At 48.3% G+C, this 20,795-nt stretch overlaps 1 protein-coding gene across 1 annotated transcript in view; it reads right to left on the bottom strand.

The window, feature by feature from the left end:
- Positions 1 to 2,468: 2,468 nt before the first annotated feature.
- GAREM2 (GRB2 associated regulator of MAPK1 subtype 2) overlaps positions 2,469 to 20,795 on the bottom strand; it is a 143,571-nt gene continuing 125,244 nt past the window's right edge. Inside the window, exons 3-6 of the mRNA XM_068278973.1 lie at positions 15,488 to 15,618; positions 10,435 to 11,604; positions 6,094 to 6,260; positions 2,469 to 3,724 (exon numbers count right to left, since the gene is read on the bottom strand). Coding sequence (XP_068135074.1) covers positions 2,737 to 3,724; positions 6,094 to 6,260; positions 10,435 to 11,604; positions 15,488 to 15,618 — 2,456 coding nt within the window. The 3' untranslated portion in view covers positions 2,469 to 2,736. The remainder of the gene's footprint in view (positions 3,725 to 6,093; positions 6,261 to 10,434; positions 11,605 to 15,487; positions 15,619 to 20,795) is intronic.

The following is a 20,795-nucleotide window of genomic DNA, read 5'->3' as shown; positions in this document are numbered from 1 at the left end:
AGAGAACCCGAGGTGTGTTTTAAAGAATGTTATCTGCATACAGAGGCCGGATCTGCCTATACAGCCCAGCCTCTGTTGCTATCCCAAACCCCACTAAGGTCCCCCTGCACTCTGCAATCCCTCATAAATCACAGCCATGCTGTGAGGCTGTGTTTACATCTGTAGTGTCAGTCTCAGCTGCTCCCCCGCCTCCTGCATAGCTCCGGTCCCTGCCCCCGTCCCTTCCCTCCAATCAGCAGGGAGGGAAGGGATGCAGGCGGGGACTGGAGTTCTGCAGGAGGCGGGGAGAGCAGCAGACTGACACTATAGAGATAAACACAGCCAGCTCTGACAAGCTGTTTGTCAGCAGCGTGGCTGTGATTTATGAGGGATTGCAGAGTGCAGGGGGACCTTAGGGGGGTTTGGGATAGCAACAGAGGCTGGGCTGTATAGGCAGATCCAGCCTCTGTATGCAGATAATGTTCTTCAAACCCACCCCGGGTTCTCTTTAAGATGTTGTCAGGTTATGTGTATTTTGTGGGGAGCTGTCGGCTGTTTTTATGTTAAACTGTTGTCAGATTATGTGTATTTTGTGGTGAGCTGTCAGCTGTTTTTATGTTAAACTGTTGTCAGATTTTGTGTATTTTGTGGGGAGCTGTCGGCTGTTTTTTTATGTTAAGCTGTTGTCAGATTATGTGTATTTTGTGGGGAGCTGTCGGCTGTTTTTATGTTAAGCTGTTGTCAGATTATGTGTATTTTGTGGGGAGCTGTCGGCTGTTTTTATGTTAAGCTGTTGTCAGATTATGTGTATTTTGTGGGGAGCGGTCGGCTGTTTTTTATGTTAAGCTGTTGTCAGATTATGTGTATTTTGTGGGGAGCTGTCGGCTGTTTTTATGTTAAGCTGTTGTCAGATTATGTGTATTTTGTGGGGAGCGGTCGGCTGTTTTTTTATGTTAAACTGTTGTCAGATTATGTGTATTTTGTGAGGAGCTGTCGGCTGTTTTTTTATGTTAAACTGTTGTCAGATTATGTGTATTTTGTGGGGAGCTGTCGGCTGTTTTTATGTTAAACTGTTGTCAGATTATGTGTATTTTGTGAGGAGCTGTCGGCTGTTTTTATGTTAAAATGTTGTCAGATTATGTGTATTTTGTGGGGAGCGGTCGGCTGTTTTTATGTTAAACTGTTGTCAGATTATGTGTATTTTGTGGGGAGCGGTCGGCTGTTTTTTTATGTTAAACTGTTGTCAGATTATGTGTATTTTGTGAGGAGCTGTCGGCTGTTTTTTTATGTTAAGATGTTGTCAGATTATGTGTATTTTGTGGGGAGCTGTCGGCTGTTTTTATGTTAAACTGTTGTCAGATTATGTGTATTTTGTGTGGAGCGGTCGGCTGTTTTTTTATGTTAAACTGTTGTCAGATTATGTGTATTTTGTGGGGAGCTGCAGCCAGGTTTTGTGGAGGTGGTTTCTTGTGGGAAAGGGGAATAGCAAGAACACTATTTATTGAAGTCGGCCGTCCACTGTGTACTCTGAAAAAGAAAAATTGGCCCTCCATGCCTCTGAAGTTAGACAGCACTGTTCTACGGCATCCATTACTATGTATGCCTGAAATAAAATCCACTTCAAGTAGTATTTGCCCTCCTAAGGTTTGTTCCTTTTAAGCTGTGGAAGATGTATCCTCCCCCATTTAATGACCGTTAACTGCATCTTGTATTCCGAAAAGTACAGTATATATCATGTATGTATGTATGTATGTGTATGCACAGAGGGGGGTACTGCTAGGTTTGGCTATAGCAGTTATCTCCCACAATGCAACACGGGCCACAGACAAAAAACTGTCGTAGCCATGGCATCACACTGTGGGAGGGGTTTTGTCTCGATTCCAGCCACATGGATGTTCCTGATGATTTATCTGAGAAAAGGTAAAGATTTCCTATAGGAAAACGGTGTAGGCTGCTAATTGGGATGGAGTTCAATTTTGTGTTAAAATTCCTCTTTAAAGTGGACCTGAACTCTTGCACAGGACAGAAGGAAAGCATAAAGAAATGCACCCTGTATGTATTTAGAGAATTTAGCCTGTCTAATCCCTCCCCCTCATCTGTGACTAATCACAAGTTGTAAATTGATCTGTGTCAGCTGACTGCAGAGAGGCTTATTTGAAAGCACGGGATGTTAACAACATGTCTGCTTCCATGAAAGCAGGAAGTACATACACTGCAGATATATTTTAGGATTTGTATCAGCTGTAACAGACATTTTTTCTTTAGAGGTCATTATGCTGTTGTGTATCTTTTAGAACAGAGAGGAAGTTATGAGTTCAGGTCCGCTTTAAGTCTCTTAATATTTTTTCCTTTCACTTATATTATCTGACTCAGCCCCCCCCCCCCCCCCCTCCTGTAGCTTATTACCCTAGTAACCAATAAATAATAAAATAGCCCAGACCGACTCATACAAGCATCATGTTCAACCAATTTCCAGCAGTTGTGCCATTTTCAGTGTTTAATACTCAGCTCCAATAATAAACTTTCATCAGTTGTTGCTTTGTGTTACATTTTGTGCAAATTGTGCTATGTGTACCGTTGTGAGGACCTATCTGTTACAAACAATTATCCTCCACAAAATATGGGAGATTGAAAACTTGTTAAGTCTATTGATAGAAAATATCCTTTAGTCTATGTCCTGGGAGCTTGATCTACTTCACATTATCAACTTCCTGTCATGCAAAAAGTTGAGTTTGTCGTCCATTGAGCCCGTGCCACTTAAATCTTCGGCCTCCAGCCTTTGATGAACTGCATGATCTTTTTGACCTGGAGCTTGGTTAGTTTAAAGTCGTCGGAGAGTATCTCCTCCGTCAGCTGGACGAAGATGCTGCCATCGATGCGTTCCCTTACGAAGAAAGTCACAACGTCCTCAGAAAGTCCGATGAACCTGAGGCATCTCGAAACCTCCTCCACCGACAGAGCTGACAGATCAGGTGGTGGATGCCAAACTGCAGGTTCTGCGGGGACTCTGGCCACACCAGGAGTGTGAGAGGAGGCATCTAAATTACTCCTGGATGAGATTGGTGGCACCTCAATAACACCTTGAGTAAGATACACTCTTGTGATTCCACCTTCTGCGCCTCGTACAATAGTCGGTGACAGGGGGGCTGTGCTCCTAATGACTATATTTTCTGTCTCAAACCCTTTCGCTGGTCGGGGTGGTGGGGCAGGACAAGTCCCTGTCCCTGCACTTTTAAATACAGGATCTGGTATGAATCTCAACTCCGACCCAATAGAAGATGAATCAGGCGATGTGCTTTGACTGTTACTGACATCGAAAGGATCAAGAACATCTGAGACAGAAGAGGAGGTTGATTTTGGATGCTCCGGAGGGTCCAACCACTCTCCGGAGGAAGAAGGAGTAGAGGTAAAGGCTGGGTTGGCAAAAGGGTTTAAGGCTCCAAAGGGGGCAAAGCGTTTTTGAGTTTGAGGAGGCTTGAGCCTGGGGCAGCTGTAGTAAGTCTTAATAGTAGTATCTGTGCTCAGCAGAGGGGTGGAGCGGCCGCTGGCCACACTGGGACCGGTGTCCGCGTAGGCCCATGAGTCCGACCAGGAAGTCTGAGTGGGCTGAGCAGTGGAGGCCATGCTGTTGGACATCTGGCGGGTGGAAGAGTCTCCAGCCTTGCAGTCTCCCCAGGTACAGGGGTAACAGTACAGCGAATAGGAGTCCGGAGAGGGGGAACAACTGCCACTGCGATTTCCTGATCTGTGAAGACACACATCAAACTGTTTATCGTGAAGAGAGCAATCACTCACAATCAAGGCAGCTAGATATCGGTGTATTATATAACCAGTAGGGGTGGTCAATAAGATGTAAATGTTATGGAATTGGTAGGTAACTTGTAAATGCAGCAGCTGCACACATTTGCATAAAATCTGCATCTGCCTGGAATACTTAGTAGCGTCATCAAAAACAAAGTAACAGAGGCACCAACAAATGTAAAATATATCAAAAATTGATTGAAAGAGGAGGTAGTTGTGGACTTACCTCTCCAATGATGACAAAAATAGTCATTTTTAGTAAGCATTTTTAATTGTAACTATAAAAACTCCAAAAAGCTGACGCATTTCATGGGGGTACAACCTGCTTCCTCCGGCAAAAAAGGGGACACACTGATCCTGATAGAGACGCTACATTTTTTTGCCTGAAGAAGCACGCTGTGTCCCATAAAACGCATCAGCATTTTGGAGTTTTTAAAATGACAATTAAGTCTTTACTAAAATTAACTATTTGGGTCATCATTGAAGAGGAAAGTCCACCACCACTACTTCCTCTTTCCCACCAATCTTTGGTATATTTTACATTTGTTGGCAGCTCTGTTACATTGATTTTGTTGCTGATTGTCCAGTCTTGGTGGAGGGATGTTACTCCTTTATTTATTACAGAGAACGGCTTTCTAACCAGAGTGGGGTCAGGTATATTCTCCACACTTGCCCTTACAGTGGTTGCCTTGGAACTTGCTTGTGAGGCTTGTGAGTATATCACTACATGACTATTCATATGCCACCTGATCTACTAACATACTACACTATATTGGGCTCTCCCTCTTTTTGTCTTACAAAATTAGTAGTGTTGATTGTCAAATACGAGTTTCTCCATTCAGAAACACAACTTATGCCGTACACTGCACTTCAGCACCAAATCTAGTGGAGAGGGTCAGGGGTTTTGGTCATGTGATTTTGATAATGAAGGAGGAAGCATCAGTCACATGACCCGCTCCACTAGCTTTGGCGTTGAAGTGCTGTGTGTGGCATAATTCGTGTTTTGGAGTGAAGAACCCTGAATCTGAACAACACCAACAGTAATAACTAGCATCTCATGGACCCTCCCCAATAACATGTCATATGGGCACCAATGTTCTCCTGTCTCTGTGCAGGGCTAGGTGCAGAGGTATTCTATATCTCATGTTACTGATACAGATGTCATCTGATGTCAAAAAAATACATTTTAAAGGATACCCGAAGTGACATGTAACATTATGAGATAGACATGTGTATGTACAGTGCCTAGCACACACATAACTATGCTGTGTTCCTTTTTTTCTTTCTCTGCCTGAAAGAGTTAAATATCAGGTATGTAAGTGGCTGACTCAGTCCTGACTCAGACAGGAAGTGACTACAGTGTGACCCTCACTGATAAGAAATTCCCCTTTTTATCTCTTTCAAAATGGCTCTCAGGAGCCATTTTCTGCTAGGAAAGTGTTTTATAGTTGGAATTTCTCATCAGTGAGGGTCACACTGTAGTCACTTCCTGTCTGAGTCAGGACTGAGTCAGTCACTTACATACCTGATATTTAACTCTTTCAGACAGAGAAAGAAAAAAAAGGAACACAGCATAGTTATTTGTGTGCCAGGCACTGTACATACCCATGTCTATCTCATCATGTCACACTTCACTTCGGGTATCCTTCAAAGGATTGATGCACTTATAATATGAAAATCAAACAGGCTGAGGTTTAGGGCAATTACTGGAAATCTTTGGAGATTCCTTTTGCACAGCCTATTTCACACAATCAGCTGCAGGCAGTGCATTCACCAACGGTCAGCTGCTCCAGTAGACCTGCCGGGCACTTGCTCATGCCTGGCATAGTAGTTGCGCCCATGGCTGCACCTAGACATAACATAACGTAGTTTGCGGCTAGATAACCGCATGACGTGTGAAACGCTGACACTCGCGAGGTCACAAACGCTGCATTAAATTGCAGCCAGAAAGCACTTAGTGGCCTGCAGGTTAGAGTTTGAACTGCACAACTAGCAAGCAGTTTAGTCTCTGGTGTCCGCTGCTTTGTAAGTACCTCTTTTGTCTCCCTAGTCCCTACTAGTGAAGCATGCCCTCTTTGTTCCTTATCGTAGTGTAGGTGTTATCTTTTTTCTGCACTCCAGTACTAGAGCCTGAGAAGTATAACCTAAAAATAGAAATGGCATGCTTGTATTTTAAAACAGAGCTAAAATCTCTAATGCATTGACTTTGTATGTGTTTTTCTACTCGAAGTATGCCACTTTAAGTAATATTTGAGCGTATATAATGAAATAAGTGATAGAGAGCACATGCAGCAAGCACTGTCAGCCACTCACATGTCGTGCAGCCCGGAGGAGTAGTAGGACAGGCTGGGGCTGGGCGACTGTGTTTGGGACAGCTGGGATTTTGGAAGGCGGGGTGGGACCGGAGGGCTGGAGGAGAAGAGTCGTCCGTCTCTCGGGGGCACAGGCGGTGCATTCAGAAGACGGCATTCCTGCCTCACCTGCAACAAAATGACAACAGCGTCACATTCACAGAACTCTGCAACATAAGTTTCATGTTGTCACACACTAATGCACATTTACTTGTCTTCCTTATAGCATATACTGTAAGTGTGAAGACGCCCCCTCTCCCCAATAACTGAGTAATGGTAGTGCCATGATGACACAGGAAGACACCAAGCAGAAAGATGGAGAATATTACAGCTTAGAAGTAAGTGCGTCACTATGCCGTATTCCCCATATTGCACTGGGCCAAGCAGGAAGTGACGCGCGCTTGCAGTCACTTCCTGCTTCGGGGTATGCGTAAGTGCACGAAAGCCTATTGCAAAAATATGCTTACGCACATGCCCACTACGACAATGGGCTCTATTCATAAAACATTTGCGGTAAAAAAAAATCTTGGAGGGAAAACACTGCATCGGTATTTTAGACTTTTGTGTGCTAATTCATAAAAATGTTTACACTTGCGATGAAAGGTCGGGGAATTCCCGCATTAAACTGGTGGTGCTGGCTGGGTTGTTACATTTGCTGCTGAGTTGTTACATTTTCTCTGTGCAGAGACAGAGTTACTATAATGGAGGCAGCCCCAATTTCCCTTTAGATGTGCATTTTTTTTTTTAAACTGCCTCTCCTTGCCCTGAATCTTCTCTCAATCTGTCTATTAGTCTTTCTAAACAATCAATTTTATTGCCGTAGCTTAGAAGAACTTCAAGAAATGTTACACATGCAGGCTTTCTGATGTGAAATATATCTGGAAACGGGTACCCAAGGGGTTAAAAACACAGCGTGGGTATTCCGGAAAGCCTTTTTTGTACTGTTCTCACTGCTGCTGCCTGGGAGGTCTGTCCCCTTTAACTTAGCTGTTATCCGCTGGCTTATTGCCTTTTCTAAACAGCCGGTATTCTCCGTCCCAATTCCGCTTGCTCTAATCTTTATGAATTGACATTAGTGACATGTGTTGTGATAATCACTGCATAACGCGGCTCACGAATTGTAGCTTTTCATGCGGCAACAGCTTTTATGAATAGACACTTTGCTAAATGGTCGGTAAAGTCAGCTGTTTTGAGCATTACCGCATGCGGGAATGCTTTATGTATAGAGGCCATTGTGTCGGTATTTTTTTTTAAAATCCAGACATCGCCATAGACTAACATGACTTCTGGGCTGACGCAGACTGCTCCAAGTCGCTGCAGAAGATGGCCAATAACGTAGTTTAGGAGCCGCGTCAGATTGAGGACTTCCTGTGGACCACACTGCGATGCAGGTAATGTGAATTCCTCCATAGGGTTACGTTGGAGTGTGGTAGCAGTGAATCTATTTGACGCACTACACCGCCCCAATGTTTGTTCTCATTGGTGCCAAACAAATCATCATTCTATCTTTCATCGTTTTTGAGATGTTCAAGTTTTTATAAAGTTCAAAAGTTCACTCTGCCCCTCCTACAACATTACCAAGGCTGAGTGAACTTTTGACTTTTACAAAAACTTGAATATCTCAAAAGCTATAAAAGATAAAAAGATGATTTTTGCAGCACCGATTTCAGATCCCTAAAAATCCCTATTACCTTAAAGCAGGGGTGTCAAACTCAAATACAAAGTGGGCCAAAATTGTACACTGGGACCTAGTCACAGGCCAACCTCAATGTCTACTGGCCACCTTCACCCCTTTAAAGGTCCCAGATGGCCCCCTCTCCCTCCCCTACACAGTTCCCTAGTAATTAGCGCGTTCCCTCTCCCTTTCCATATGGCTTCCCTGGTGATCCAAGGCTTCACCTCCAATACAGCCTCCTTGGTGGTCTAGAGTGGGCCAAACATAATGCAAAGTGGGTAAACCACTTGAGGGCCAAATTTAATGGCTCTGATGGCCAGATTTGGCCCGCGGGCCGGAGTTTGACATGTATGCCTTAAAGAGACTCTGAAGTGAGTCTAAATTCACGTTATTAACTTTTATTAATGTTAAGCATTATAGCTAGTGCTAAACCACCGCATCCCTGCGGCAAAACGGGGGGTTTATACCCCCCAAATCCACTGGTCTAATTGCGGGGAGTACTTCCTGATTGAGGGAGAGCTTAGGGCTGTAGCTCTGCCTCTTCACACATCCATCCCCACTGATCGCCACCTCTCCCCGCCCTTCTCAACCTTCCTCCACTGAGAGGGGCGGGGAGAGGCGGAGATCCGAGGGCAGATTGACGCGAATGGAGGCAGAGCTGCAGCTCAAAGCTCTGCCTCCCCGGGCAGCAAAATCCACAACCAAGAAAGTTGTGGATTTTTCACAGGGGATTTGGGGGGTATAAACCCCTTGTTTTGCCGCAGGGATGCTGCGGTTTAGCACTAGCTATAGTGCTTAGCAATAATAAAAGTTAAAATCATGAATTTAGACCCACTTCAGAGTCTCTTTAAACTGCAGTATAGTAAAACAAACACAATATGTCACTGTGTGTAAAATGTGATGATAATCTTAATGGGATTGTTATTTCCTGTATTCCCTCTGTATTCTCTCTGTTCTAAGTAAGCTGCACTTCCTGATGGTTGTGTATGATATATCACTGCAGGTTTTTCTTCAGTAAAGTGTGTGCTGTCACAACAACCTGTTTATTTTTCTTTGTATTGGTATGCCCTTTCTCCACCTGCACTTTTTAGCTATGTAGTATGCCCCACTAGCCACTCCCTGTTCTCAGACTCCTCCATTTTAGATATGTGAGTGTCCCAGCCACAGTGAGCAGTAGGGCTGTAGAATTATTGTTTTTTACCTCAAAGATTACTAAGGAATCTCAAACTCAAAGATAATTCAAAGATATCTTGTATCCTGTACATTCTCAACTGGATTAAAGAATCATTGGAACCAAAAGCAGTTTTCTTTGTGAGTAAGCTATCTGCCCCTGTGTTACTCAGCAAGGAGATACACCATACACACAGATTGGATCTAAGGACGGGTACCTCATGCACAACAGACACTTGTGACAGAATAAATAGTTCTAACTTACTCTACTGGGTGCCTATCTGTGTGCAGGGCAGCCATCAGGGGGGGTACAACTGACACTGCAGTGAGGGGCCCAGGGCTTCTGGGGGCCCAGGGCCCCCCAAAGCGCTGCAAAGGGCGCATGTGCTGACTGCGGGCCTGCACATCGCGTTCCAGCACTATAGGGGCACCTATACCTGGCTAGGGGAGGTAGACGAGCTGAGACAGAAGGGGACAGGAGGTAACACAGGGGGATAAAAGAGGCACAGGGGAAACAGAGGCGGACAAAAGAGGCACAGGGAGAAAAGAGATGAGACGGGAATATGAGGTCACACAGAGGGACACAAAGAGGCACAAACTGAGGTGAGACAGAGGGGGACAAAAGAGGCACAAATTGAGGTGAAACAGAGGAGGACAAAAGAGGCACAAATTGAGGTGAAACAGAGGAGGACAAAAGAGGCACAAACTGAGGTGAAACAGAGGAGGACAAAAGAGGCACAAACTGAGGTGAAACAGAGGAGGACAAAAGAGGCACAAACTGAGGTGAGACAGAGGGGGACAAAAGAGGCACAGGAAGAAAAGAGGCGTCAAAAGAGAATGGATAAAGGATAACAACAGACCTACAAGTCCCTTTCTCATTTGTAAACCGGGGACTACCTGTATTTTGCTAGTATTTAGCTCCACCCATAATATGCCATGGTCATGCCCACTTTTTGCCGCATCACGCTGTGCATGCTGCTTTCATCAGTGTCAGAGCCATGCACATTTTTCGCCGCTGCGCACTTCTTGCACATACATGAGGGTATGGTGGCTAGTGGGTGGGCACAGCAGCCAGTGGGTAGGCCCAGGGAGGAGGGGGGCCCAGGCCTGATGATGTGTGAGGGGCCCCAAAATTTGTGATGGCAGCCCTGTCTGTGTGTACAGAACACTAAGCTCCAACAATATCAGACTACAGCAAGGATTACTAAAACGTTGGTGACACTATAGTTGTAAGAATGCTAGAGGTGGCCAGTTGGATGCAAATAATTCTGACTTGCATGTAAACTCACAAACGTAAAAAAAAGCCCCGCAAAACAGGAAGGAATGCATTTTCAACAAAGTGTCAAGCAAATTTATGTAAAAGTATTCAACGGCATGGTAGAAACCAAAACATTCATCAGATTTGCTGTTCTTTCTATACCAGGCTAGGTAGGATGAGTTTAAGATTTTGCCACTTACTGCCTCAGATTTCGGGGGCACTGGTGGAGGTATTTCGGTCTTCACTTCTTCGACGGTTAAGGCTGGTGGGGTTGGAGAACATGATTTCCCCTCTACAGGAGAAGGAGGAGAGGTCACGAAGGAGATAAGGTCTTGATGGGTTTTGGTGTTGCCACTTTCTAACCCAATGGGCTTACTGCTGGGCTCAGAGTAGTTCTCCACGTTCTGGTTTGTCCAAAGTTCCTCATAGGGTATCTCTAATTGTTCCTGAGTCCTAAAGTCATGCTCCACCCAGTCTGGAGTCATGTATTCCCTATCCAAGTCCGAGCTCTCGGAAGTCGATCTCAGGCCCCGCCGTTGGGTCTCTTGACAGTCCTGTGGGCTGGTGTCCTCAGGCACCGTCCCACTGTAAACGCACAGGGATAATCGCTGAAGCCCTTGACTTAGTTCCTCCCTCGTGTAGTTTATCGAGCTCGCCGAGAAGCCCTGCAAACACACCCGAATTTTACGTGGGCTTGCGCACTCCTCGCCAAAGTCCGTCTTAGTCTCCCGAACGGCCTTAGAATAGTCATCTGGATTAAATTTCTGTTCTTGGCAGTAGTGGGCACAATCCCTGACTAGCTTGTCAAAGTGGGGGTCTCCACACAGGAGACCCTCGGGGAGGGAGAAGCGGGGCATGTCCGTGAGCAGCAGGAAGTGGAAGGGGGCAACCTCTTCCTTCCGTAGAAGACAACACAGTACCACAGTCTTGGAGATGATGCTGACCAGCTTGTAGCGGTGACCCTCACGGATGATGTGATGGTCGTAGAGGTTGCGTGGAGGGCGGGTAGGCACTACGACATTGACCGGCAGCCGCACTTTCTCGATAATGCTGCGGATGGTGTGCTCGCCCTCCTGCATCTGGAGCTCCAGCGGGCTGCGGGTGCTGAAACTGCCCTTACACTGGAACGGAAGGCTCAGGCTCTCGTTGGTGCGATGGTTCATGCAGATCAGGCAGGGCATTTTACCCTTCACCTGCTTGCCCAGTGTGCCCGTCTTGCCCAGTTTCCTCAAGATGGTGTTGAAACGGGACTTCTCCTTGACGGTCTTGGCGCACAGGATCTCCGCCTGCCCCATAAGAGTCAACTCATCCCCCATGTGTAGCGTGAAATTGTAGACCTCGCTGTCCTCGCTGAACTCCCCCGATACCACCTGCAAGAATGGAACATGGTACAGATTAGTGTATATCTAATAATAACAATAACATTTGTAAACCACTTTTCTCCAATAGAACTCAAAGCGCATAGATATGTCTCAGATCAATACAGGGTTGCAGGCTGGACTGTGTTATGGAGGTGTTCATAAATGCCAGACTAAACAGGTGACTTTTCAATTTAAGGTGGGCATACATCAGGTGACTTGGTGGCCGATCGATCATGAAAAAAGGTGGTGTCACCAAGTGCATTCCCGACCGACAAAGCGACCAATTTCGTCATGGTTGATCGCGCATGCCGCAAGATGTCGGGCCGAAGTTGAGTGGTCGGGTAGGCCTGAACGATTTATCGTTTTGATATCGAAATCGCGATCACGGAAACGACGATTCCGTGATCGCCACAGTGGCGATTTTTGCCGATATTCTGCGGACCTGTGCCCTCCCGCTGTGCGCAGCTCTGTGTGTAAAATAGCAGTGGCTTTCACTCCCCGCGGCAGCTTATCTTTCTCTCTGCCTAGTTCCCCCTCCTCCCCTCCTACGTCATCAGCCCTGCTGCGAGAGCGGCTCAGGCTCTCGCTCTCGCTAATGTGAACAAACACTTTCCTCCACAGATTGTTTAATTCTGCAGACCACGGGGAGGGGAGAGACAACGGCTATTTAGCTAATGTCTGGCTGACTTTTTCTCCCCCCTTATTCAACAGTTCCCATGAAAGCAGGGAGCAGAGAAGGAATTCCCTAACCCTTCATTGCCGAGAAAAACAAACGGTTGCCTTCATTGCCGAAGTACAGGAGAAGAGAGCATGTGAATGGAGCTGCACAGCATGGGGGAGTTTGAGTAAGCAAGACTGAGTGCATGACTGTGTGTTTCAGTATGTGCGTATCAGTGAGTGCTGGAGAAGTTTGATTGTGTGTGTGCAGGGCCGGCCCTGGACTTTTTGCCGCCTGAGGCAAATTTTGAAAAAATTGTCGCCCCAATGACAATTTTACGTACAATACAGTGGGCGGCGTTGCAGGAAGTGACGTCAGTGGAGCACACGCTGGAACAAGGAAGAGGTGAGTGATCCCCCGCCCGTGCCTCTTACTGTCGGCTGGACGGCTGCTTACTCGCTATTTAAAACTGGAGGGGAGCGCAGATCGGGGGACCCAGGCGAGGGAGGGGGGGGGTCTGACCCCCCTCCCCACCGCTAGGCCCAAAACCCCCGTCCTGCCCACTACCCGTCCAGCTCAGCGGCCGGCCACCCCCGCACCCACGGACGGGCGGATGCCGCCCCTAGAAGTTTGCTGCCTGAGGCAAAAGTTTCACCCCGCCTCATGAGCGGGCCGGCCCTGTGTGTGTGCGCATATTAGTGTGTGCTGCAGGATGTGTATATCAGATATGCTGCAGGATGTGTGTATCGGTGAGTGCTGCAAGATGGAGAAGTGTGTGTGTGGTGTGTGTGTAAGTGCTGAGTGCGAGATGGATGTGTATCAGCGCAACCCCCCACGGCTTACCTTTACGCTACCTATCCCACACCTGACATTAACCGTCCCCACCGCCTCTGTGACATGGCTTTTATCCCAAGCACACACCCCAAGCATAGTAATTTGTACTGCATGGGGAATCAAGGGACAGTGGCATGATAACTCCCCACCCCCTCGACTTGGTCTAATTTTTTTTACTTTTGACCTACTGTCTATTTGTTTGAGCTTAGGATTTATCACAGCTCTGCTCCGCCTCCTTTGCGCAGACGAACAGGCACATGCTTTACCTCGATTTTGAAGAAATCGTGAATCGAATCGAAATCGCAATTTCTGACAGAAATCGTGCGATTCAATCTTTTCTCAAAATCGTTCAGGCCTATGGTCGGGTGTGTGGCGGTACGGCGGTGAGTTCCTGGAACGAGCGACGAGACAACAAAACCCCAATACCTGTCTTGTAGTAGCATTCGTGCGGTGTCTGTATCCTCCGGGTGGCTCTCCGTACACGCTACTGGCGCATATTGTCTGATGTCGGCACATAGTGTCTGACGTCAGACGCTATGCGCCAGTGACGTGTACGGATAGCCGCCAGGAGGATTACTGACTGCGCGCGGAGGCTGCTACAGGACAGGTAACGTATAAATGCACACACTGGGGGTGCACATTATACATTGGGGGCAGCGGCGGTGCGGACTCAGCCGATTCCCTGAAGATGTCATGCTGTAATCAGATGGGAATCGGCCTGTAGTGTATGGGCAGAATCAACAAAAAACTAATTTACCTCTAGTCAAATACGATTAGAGATAAATTTGGCTCTTTGTCGAATCTGCCCATAATCATCAGGTCTATGGGTACCTTAACCCCCTTGGCGTTCTGCTTCTTTCCGGATTTTAGGGTCTAAAAGCGGTGCAATTTTTTTTGCACCCTTTCAGACCCTAAAACCTGTAAAAATCCTGCTGCCAGGGAGAGCTGCAACAGCCCAGCAATCACTCACCTCCCTGTCTAGTGCTGCAGCTAAGCCTCCATCCTCCGGGTGGCGCTGCAACTATAAAGTGAAAATGCCGGTTGTCGTGAACCAGTGATCTCACCAGCAGGAAGCAGAGCCCCGGAAGAGAGGAAGAAGAATGCCAGCAGATGTCGGAAACCCCGGGAGGTAAGTAGAAACTCTCCCGCTGCGCGCATTGCTCTGCCTCCGGTGGCTGCCCCGAGCAGAGGCCGGGATTACCGCTCTTCGCTGCGGTTTTCCAACTAGCTCTAGCTTGGGATAACCGCCAAGGAGGTTAAAGTGAATGGGAACCGCATTTAAAAAAAATTAGATAGATACCCAATTAGAGGGAAGGCTCTGGGTCCTATAGAGCCTTCCGGCTCCTCTCCTGGTCCCCTCGTTCCAGTGCTGGCTCGCCCCGTAGCAGTATTTGACGAAATTAGTCAAATACTGATTTATCAGGCCCACGGTGGCTTCAGAAGTCTTCAGGGAGCCCGAGTGCTCCTGAAGAAGGGCGGCCCTGTACTGCACCTGCACAAGCACGCTCTCTTGCACGCTCACGCCTGTGCAGTATGGAGCCGCACGTCTTCGGGAGGAAACGGCTCCCGAAGACTTCCAAATACCCTGGTGGGGGATTGAAACGGGGGGGGGGGGGGGGAGCCAGCACAGGATAGAGAGACAACCGAGAGAGGAGAGGGAAGGCTCTATATGACCCAGAGCCTTCCCTCTCCTTAGGTAAGTATTTGCTTCATTTTTTTTTTAAATGCGGTTCCCATTCACTTTAAGACTTAAATGCTGTCTTGATTGGGTGTGGCAGGGAGTTCCATTGTGTAGGGGCAGCATGACACAAGGCCCCAACTAGCAGCCACATTTCCGACTTGGAAATTACTTGTGATTTCCGAATCAGGAAGTACCACAATTTTAGCGCTATTCCTAAAAGAATCCCAGTTTGGCTTTGCAGCCATTGAATGCGATCACTCTGGGATCTTTTCCAAAAGTTTTTCATGCAGTGCTCCTGTGACAGTGGAGTCACTCTCATAGGGTGCCACTGTTGCATCGATTGCCAGCGATCAGAAAAGCCAGCTGCAGGAGTCTCTGTAGTGGGTCCTAAAGAGTATTCCCCAGAAAAGGATTAAGATGGAATGGGACCTAACAGTTTTTGCCCACCGCTGATGGTCACCTGGCTTTTTTAATAAGACTTGGTGGTGTTGGTGGGGAAGTAGCATCCACTAGACCCCTAGACTCTCTCCGGGCCCTAGGCAAGTGCCTAGGATTGCCTTGTTGATAATCTGGCTCTGAGAGATCCACAATGTTGGTCTTCAGCTAGTCATAAAATAATTGTTATACGGATCGTAAAAGGAGTTGTAATAAAAAAATCAAATGACTATTTTATTGCATCATCACTGACCCCCCCTGCCCCTCCCCCAGCAGTGTCTGACCTTGACGCTGAATGTGATGGCTTCCATGACGAACACCCTGTCCGGGAAGACGCTGGCCACCTCTTCCACGCTGCTGAAGTACTGCACAGGTTCCCGCACATCCCGGTCCTGATCCAGGAGCTTAAACTTGCCTGTCCAATCAGAAGAGAGACACAAGAGCATCAGTAAGAGAGTCAGTCACATGGCCTTCAGTGTCATCACAAAGAAAGTGCCATTTGTCAAGGGCTAGACATAGTGCAAAATCAGGCACTAGTCTAGTTTAAGGGCCTTTAGAACTAATCTGGTTTCCATGCATAAATGTCTTCTGCAGTGTCTCCACTAGAGGGCAGGAAACCCCAGCTGATGAGCCAGTGTGAGCTGTCCCTTCAGCACCAGCAGTGGTACATTCTCTAGTCTCCAGGGCTGGTAGCTGGGAAGATTTGTTTGTCTGGAGGGGGCTGCAGGGAAACTCAGGAAAACTATCTATCTTGCAGGACAGCTCAGACACAAGAGAGGCCAGTGTTAGTATTCAGCAGGAGGATAGAGTGTGCTCCGCACATCGCTGCCTCTATTCCTGGGCATTGGCTGGAGTTATCACATCACATTACTGTAGGGGAATGCTACACTTCATTTTTTTAATACCAATATTATTGTTATCAATACAGATGGCAGAAAAGTTTTTTTTTTTTTTTTAAAGGGAACCTGAACTGACAGGGATATCGAGGCTGACATATTTCTTTAAACAATACAGATTGCCTGGCTGCCCTGCTGATCCTCTGCTGCCTCTAATACTTGTAGCCATAGACCCAGATCAAGCATGGAGATCTGATAAGATTAGCTGCATGCTTGTTACGGGTGTGTAATTCAGACAGTGCTGATGATGCATGAGAGATAGCAGGGCTGCCAGGCAACTGGTATTGTTTAAAAGGAAATAAATATGGCAGCCTTCATATTGCTCTCGCTTCAGGTGCCCTTCAACATTGAAGCCCAAATGCAATTCACTTTTTCTCCTGTGTTATCTCCTGGGAGATAATTTTTATATTCTATTTAAAATAACTTTTAAGCATTTTACAATTGAAAAAGTACCTAAAAGTTGGTGAAAAAGTATCAGAATTATTTTGAGTATTTTGGTGGCTTAGAAGGCGTTTTATGACAAGGAGAAAATGCAGGATAAAAAAGTGAATTGCATATGGGCCACGGTGTTAAAGGCCACCTGAAGTGAGAGGGATACGGAGGCTGCCATATTTATTTCCTGTGAAACAACACCAGGAGTTTGATAAAGAGACAAAGCTGTTCATCAGAAAACCATTTTTTTCAGAAATAATAGAATGTTCAGATCCCTGAAGAGAACCCCAAACAAACCGTATTGTTACTTCAAGATTGGGCAGTTAAAGTTTCCATCCCTCTCCTGAGTCATATTAGACTATTGCAAGGATTACAAGTGGCTTTGGCTTAGTGTGTGTGTGTGTGTCCACGACAACCTATCAGACAAGCTCTTGTTGGATATTTTCGGAGGCACTCTGCAAGAAATGGTGGGTTTGAGTAGGATATTGGAAACTTCCCTCTACTAGGGTAACTTTTTTGGTCTTAAAGAGAACCTGTAACAAAAAAGTCCCCTGGGGGTTACTCGCCTTGGTAGGGGGAAGCCTCAGGGTCCCAATGAGGCTTCCCCCTCCCCTGTAACTGCAGGCAGTCCAGCGCTGGCTCCCCTGAAGCATCCCGCAATCCTCCCGCGACAAGGCTGACAAGCGCTGATTTATTTACCTTTTCTGGCTCCAGTGGGGACGCTGTTGTGGCTCTACGCTCGGAGATAGGCGAAAATAGCCGATCTCCATCGGGTCCATTCTACTGCACAGGTGCAGGAGACTTGCACCAGTGTAGTAGAGCGGCCTGACAGCGATCGGCTATTTTCGCCTATCTCCGAGCGGAGAGCCGATACTGCACCTGCGCTGGAGCCAGGATGGTAAATATTTACATCTCCGCCATCCCGGAAGGATTTTTACCGCCGCCGTGGGACACAGGAGGACAGGGGAAGCCTCAATAGGATCTGGAGGCTTCCCCCACCCAAGGTTAGTACCCCCCAAGGGAGGTTTTTCTCATTACAGGTCTTCTTTAACGTTACAGGTTTGCTTTAACCTCCCTGGCGGTTTATTTATTTTGCCAGGGAGGCTGCAATGTGGTTTTTTTTTTATTAAAAAAAAAATATTTCATGCAGCCAACTGAAAGTTGGCTGCATGAAAGCCCACTAGAGGGCGCTCCTGATGCGTACTTTCGATCGCCTCCGGCAATCGAAAGTAACAATGAGCGGCCTATCTTGTTTCGCTTTCCTCGTCGCCATGGCGACGAGCGGAGTTACGTCATGGACGTCAGTCGACGTCCTGACGTCAGAGCCGCCCGATCCAGCCCCTAGCGCCGGCCGGAACTGTTTGTTCCGGCTGCACTGGGCTCGGGCGGCTGGGGGGACCCTCTTTCGCCGCTGCACGCGGCAGATCGCCGCGGAGCGGCGGCGATCGGGCAGCACACGCGGCTGGCAAAGTGCCAGCTGCGTGTGCTGCTTTTTTCAGAACCGAAATCGGCCCAGCAGGGCCTGAGCGGCGACCTCCGGCGGCATACCCCGAGCTCAGCTCGGGATTACCGCCAAGGAGGTTAATACTAATCCTATTTGGTGTTACGCCATCATTATCTTCTTTGAGCTTCCAATACCGTGATCATGGGCGTATTTAAGGCAAGGCCACAAAGGCCATGGCTTAGGGCACAAGGAAGCAAGGGGAGGGCGACAGTCCAGAAAACTCGGGCAGTTAAATTGGCAAACATGTAAATGGCAGCGGTCACAGATCCGGTCCGTGTCAGTGAAGGACATCACAGGACAGGGTGAAGGAAGCACAGGTCTGGGGCGGGTGGGCGGTTAGTGGGCCTTTGGCGGTAAAATGTACAAATCCCACCCTGATCATGATAAGTTAACTTCTGGCTACGGATTGGTCAAACATCGCCGCCCAATCCGCTGCTCCTCCACCGATAGCGTCTGACCCTCCGCCAATGGCAAAGCTGTAACTGGTTGTACTTGTATTTTAGGTTGAATATTTACTTTATAAAGTTTTCCATGTATACGGATGATAGAACCCCTCTTCCCCTAATGTGCTCAGCGTAGTGAATCCAGGTCACGTTCTCGGACACCCCCCCCCCCCCCCCCCCGGATGAAGCGGACTGTTCATGTATCAGCAGACGATGAGAAGTAGATTCGCTGCTTGCTGAATGACGCATTGTTCACACTTGTCCTTTTTCCCCAGCAGACAATGGCCGTGTCCCAGGATTGTGCTGGGAACAAAGGAGGCGGGCTGGAGAGGTTTATGGAGGGCTGCAGAAGTGTCTGGGAACTTCTCCTGGCAGCACCCGGCCTGTCTGAGTGTGGAGGGGACTCCTCTGGCCAGGCCTGTCCTGTACCATGCTGACTGACTGCTGGCTAGGCCTGTCTGAGTGTGGAGAGGACTCTCTGCTCAGGCCTGTCCTCTACCACCTGACTGACTGCTGGCCAGGCCTGTCTGAGTGTGGAGGGGACTCTCTGCGCATGCCTGTCCTGTACCACCTGACTGACTGCTGGCCAGACCTGTTTGAGTGTGGAGGGGACTCCTCTGGCCAGGCCTGTCCTGTACCATGCTGACTGACTGCTGGCCAGGCCTGTCTGAGTGTGGAGGGGACTCTCTGCGCAGGCCTGTCCTGTACCACCTTACTGACTGCTGGCCAGGCCTGTCTGAGTGTGGAGGGGACTCTCTGCGCAGGCCTGTCCTGTACCACCTGACTGACTGCTGGCCAGACCTGTCTGAGTGTGGAGGGGACTCTCTGCTCAGGCCTGTCCTGTACCACCTGACTGACTGCTGGCCAGGCCTGTCTGAGTGTGGAGGGGACTCCTCTGGCTAGGTCTGTCCTGTACCACCTGACTGACTGCTGGCCAGACCTGTCTGAGTGTGGAGGGGACGCTCTGCTCAGGCCTGTCCTGTACCACCTGACTGACTGCTGGCCAGGCCTGTCTGAGTGTGGAGGGGACTCTCTGCTCAGGCCTGTCCTGTACCACGCTGACTGACTGACTGCTGGCCAGACCTGCTGTGGCCACAAGTGAACAAACACTTACAGGACACCTGAAGCAAGAGGCATATGGAGGCGGCCATATTTATTTCCTTTTAAAGAGACTCTGTAACCACAAAAAGATCCCCTGGGGGGTACTCACCTCGGGTGGGGGAAGCCTCCGGATCCTAATGAGGCTTCCCACGCCGTCCTGCGTCCCACGGGGGTCTCGCTGCAGCCCTCTGAACAGCCGGCGACAGGCCCGACTGTAAAATCAATATTTACCTTTGCTGGCTCCAGCGGGGGCGCTGTGGCTGCTTTCCTCTCCGAACTACACGGAAATACCCGATCTCAGTCGGGTCCGCTCTACTGCGCAGGCGCCGGAAACTTGCGCCTGCGCAGTAGAGCAGACCCGACGGCGATCGGGTATCTCCGTGTAGTTCGGAGCCGACAGCAGTCAGAGCGCCTGCGCAGGAGCCGGGAAGGTAAATATTATGTCACGGCTGCACGGAGGGCTGCAGCGAGACCCCCGTGGGACAGAGGACGGCGTGGGAAGCCTCATTAGGATCCGGAGGCTTCCCCCACCCGAGGTGAGTACCCCCCAGGGGATTTTTTGAGGTTACAGATCCTCTTCAAGCAATACCAGTTGCCTGGCAGTCCTGCTGATCCTCTGCCTCTAATACTTTTAGCCTTAGACAGTGAACAAGCATGCAGCAGATCAGGTGTTTCTAACATTATTGTCAGATCGGACAAGCTTACCTGCATGCTTGTTTCTGGTGTGGTTTAGACACTACTGCAGCCAAATGGATCAGCAGGAGTGCCAGGTAACTGATATTTTTTAACAGGAAATAAATATGGCAGCCTCCATATTCTCACTGCAGTTGTCTTTTAGGAAATCTAAAAAAAAGAAAAAGAAAAAAGAGTTTACCTTACCTGGGCCTTTTACCGGCCCCCTGCAGACGTCCAGTCGATGGCCACTGCACCTGCGGGCCGTGCGCGTCCTCAATCACACTCCCATCGCTTGGAGCGATGTTCTTGTACTGTGCATGCGCAGAAGTCTCCCAGCGACGGGAGCGTGTTTGAGGATGCGCACAGCCCGGCCGTGCAAGCGCAGTGACCATCGACTGGCCCAGTCAACGAAATCAAAACTCAGCCGCTGCGGGGGACCAGAGGATCTGTTTGTGGCTCAGGACATCTGCAGAGGGCTGGTAGAAGGCCCAGGTAAGGTAAACTCTTTTTGTTTTGACTTAAGCTTCACTTTAACTACACA

This window comes from Hyperolius riggenbachi, chromosome 4 (assembly GCF_040937935.1).
Source record: "Hyperolius riggenbachi isolate aHypRig1 chromosome 4, aHypRig1.pri, whole genome shotgun sequence".
NCBI lineage: Eukaryota > Metazoa > Chordata > Amphibia > Anura > Hyperoliidae > Hyperolius > Hyperolius riggenbachi.
The sequence above is the reverse complement of the archived record's forward strand: the minus strand, read 5'-3'. Positions and strand labels throughout refer to the sequence as shown.